We start from the raw sequence: 2,909 nt of genomic DNA, 5'->3' as shown, positions 1-2,909 counted from the left end.
CTGAGAGCATAACCTTCCTCTGATGAATGTCTGCTTTCGATGTCGTTTGAGGCGAATCATCACATCGAGACAAGACCGTTTGCACACCACATTGTTGTCAACAATCTACTTCTCATCACCAGTTATCAGTCGCTTCAAAAAAGGATCGTTTTCCTCACGTTTAATGAGCATATTGCAGATGTTTATACACGCCGTCAAATGAACTTGAGTTTATGAGGAACCCAAATATCGAGCTTGCTTACGTATCCCAGCTTCTTCAGGTGGCCATGAACGCTTGAATGATGGATGTTCAATGTTTCTGCAATTTCTCATGTCGTGTAATGTGGATTTGACTCGATCAATGCCTTTATTTTGTCGTCATCAACCTCGGTGGGCCTCCCTGATCGAGGAGCGTCATTGAGATCAAAATCACCAGCACGGAATTTCGTGAACCATCATTGGCACTGATGTTCTTGTAGAGCATTGTCACCATAAACTTTATGCAACTTTTCACAAGCTTGACGCGCATTCTTCCCTTTATGGAAATAAAACAGTAAAATATGGCAAAAATGCACAGTTTGGTCTTCTATCTTCAACTTGTAAAATCTCCAAAACTCAACCAAATCACTCAATTTTTTTTAGAATGAAGCTAGAACTGTCAGCTGTCCAATGGCATAGCAATAACATAGATGCCAATGACTCTAGTACTTCCAAAAATGAACTAGTGTCATCTGTTACAAACATGCGTCATGACTTTTCTGACAACCCAATAAGTTGTTACTGTCTTATGGGTGTGGCAGCCTCTCAAACTTCCCCAAGGAAACTAATTTTTATTTCCTCAGCTTTTGGTTTGGAGTCCTTCTCCTTCACTGTTTGGCTTTTCTTCTACATTGAGTAATTCTTGGCTGCCCATTCCTGTTTTTGAATGGAAGAGGAGATTGATTTGCATAAGAACCTGGTGGTGCAAGTTTCCTCTGAGTAAGTGGGTGTAGGTGTGGAGAGCACTCCTCTGCCAAGAAGTGAAGTGTATGTGGAAACAGTGCACAGGCACCTGAATTCCATAAGAGGAAGGAGCCTTTGGGAAAAACAACCCAAGTCAAGGAAACCCACACTGGCCAGCTACACAGGTCATTCCATTCATTCATTCGTAAATATGAATGAAGNCGGGGGAGGGGGGGAGCCCCAGAGTTATATAGCAAATGGGTGGTGGAATCATATGAGACCCCCAGTTCTCTAACTCCCAGTCTGTGTTTTTCTTCTACTGAGAAGAATAGTTACAACTTACAGTTGAAATAATTGGCAATTTTGTAGTGTATTGAGATTTATGCCATAATCGAGGCTGGTAGGAATCCTATCTCTATAGTTCTCTATCCTCTTGAGCTCTCACAAATAATGTTGAGGTTTGGGATTTGTTAGATGTGCTCAGGTCAGGGGACCCAGAAACCCAGCCCCAGAGTACAGCCACACCCCCAGCGTTCCGAGAGAGGCACCTGAGGAACAAAGACCAAAGAAAACAAAGGGGCTCTTTCCTGACGGCAGAGCTTGGGCCCCAAACTCCGCCTAGAGCACACAAGCCACTTTTCCTGAGAGCCCTAAGCAGCCTCTCTGGTGACAGCCAGCCCTTCCCTTCCACCAGTGCCAGGGAGGTGAAACTTCAAAAGCAAGTGAACGCAGGGCCCAGGTCAGCACAGCATGGGTGGGAGGTGAGGGTGGGAGAAGACAGGCCAGGCTCATGTGGCTACAGGCAGGTGCTTTGTATTCATTGTCTTGGTGTCATGGAAGGAAGAGACCAAAAAGGAATAATGTCCCCACTGGGTGTGTTCTTTCAATGTCCAGTGACACCTCACTAGCCAGTGTAGCCCATCTGGGGCCATGGGGCCACTCAGTCAGACCAGTGCTTTTTTATGTCAGCTGAGGACAGGAAGAGGGGTAGAGAGCCCTCTCCAGGTACACTCTTTTTCTCAAACCTTTTCCTTTCCCCTCTCCCTTTGTCAGTGTGCCTAGTATGGGGAAGGAGGTGGATAGGCCAGGTGAACGACTACAAGCCTGTTGGGGGGCAGGGGAAGGAGAAATCTGTGGCCACTTGGAAGCTTCACCCCTCCCCCAATTCGGTGACCTGCTGGCTTTCCTTTCTTAAAGCCATCGGGGTCCTGACCAATGCCTGCGCAAGTGGAGCTGGGCAGACCTCTCAGAGAGCTGCCGCACCTTCCCCCAGCATGGTCCCCACACCTCCCAGTGTGGCACCTCCCTCTGCCTTGTACCTCTCAGATCATGGCCAATGCATGGGGACCTCCTCCTTTAATTGGAGACTCAGTTTTTGTCCTCTTAATCCTGAGACTCTCCCTCAGCTGTGTTCCCCCACCTGCTTGCCTCCTTCGGTATTCTAGATGGCTCTTTGAAGAGCTGGGGGCAGCTTGGGGGTGACTATGGTTGGGCATGGCCAGCCCCCAGTTCTGCAATTCCAAGTGTCCTCCTTATCCTTGTGGATTGACCTCCCAATCAGGTTTCTCCTTTCGAGATTGAGCCCTCAAGTGGCCAGGTTCACCCTCTGGGAGAGTGCAGAGTGAACATCACCTTGGAGGCCCTGCAGTGCCAGCGTCTGCAGACCGTCCTGGTGCTGGAGGTGGTAAACGGGGCCTGGAGGTAAGAAGGCTGGGGAGAGCTGTTACGACACACTGTCTGCGTAGTCACAGTATATTTTCTTATATTGTGTATAATTAGCTATCTATACACATTTCAGAATTTCAAGGTATTGATACATGTTTATTTTGTAAAATTTGGAAATTACAGAAGAAAATTAATCTATTACCTGGAAATAACTCACTAGTTCCCTGTAGTATTACAGGGTGTATCCTTCCAGTGTGTACGTGATAGAGGAATGTAAACTAGTACAACCACTTTTGACAACACTTTATTGTTACCTAGTAAGG

The 2,909-nt window shown here is 47.0% G+C and overlaps 1 protein-coding gene across 1 annotated transcript in view; it reads left to right on the top strand.

Moving 5' to 3' along the window:
• DLEC1 (DLEC1 cilia and flagella associated protein) overlaps window positions 1–2,622 on the top strand; it is a gene marked incomplete at its 3' end in the record, with an annotated part of 44,407 nt that extends 41,785 nt beyond the window's left edge. Inside the window, exon 17 of the mRNA XM_019647150.1 lies at window positions 2,483–2,622. Within this exon, the coding sequence (XP_019502695.1) occupies window positions 2,483–2,622 (140 nt within the window). The remainder of the gene's footprint in view (window positions 1–2,482) is intronic.
• Window positions 2,623–2,909: the final 287 nt, after the last annotated feature.

Source organism: Hipposideros armiger, unplaced genomic scaffold (assembly GCF_001890085.2).
Source record: "Hipposideros armiger isolate ML-2016 unplaced genomic scaffold, ASM189008v1 scaffold_109, whole genome shotgun sequence".
In the NCBI taxonomy this organism is placed as follows: Eukaryota; Metazoa; Chordata; class Mammalia; order Chiroptera; family Hipposideridae; genus Hipposideros; species Hipposideros armiger.
Note: the sequence above shows the minus strand (reverse complement) of the source record. Positions and strands in the feature narration are given on the sequence as shown.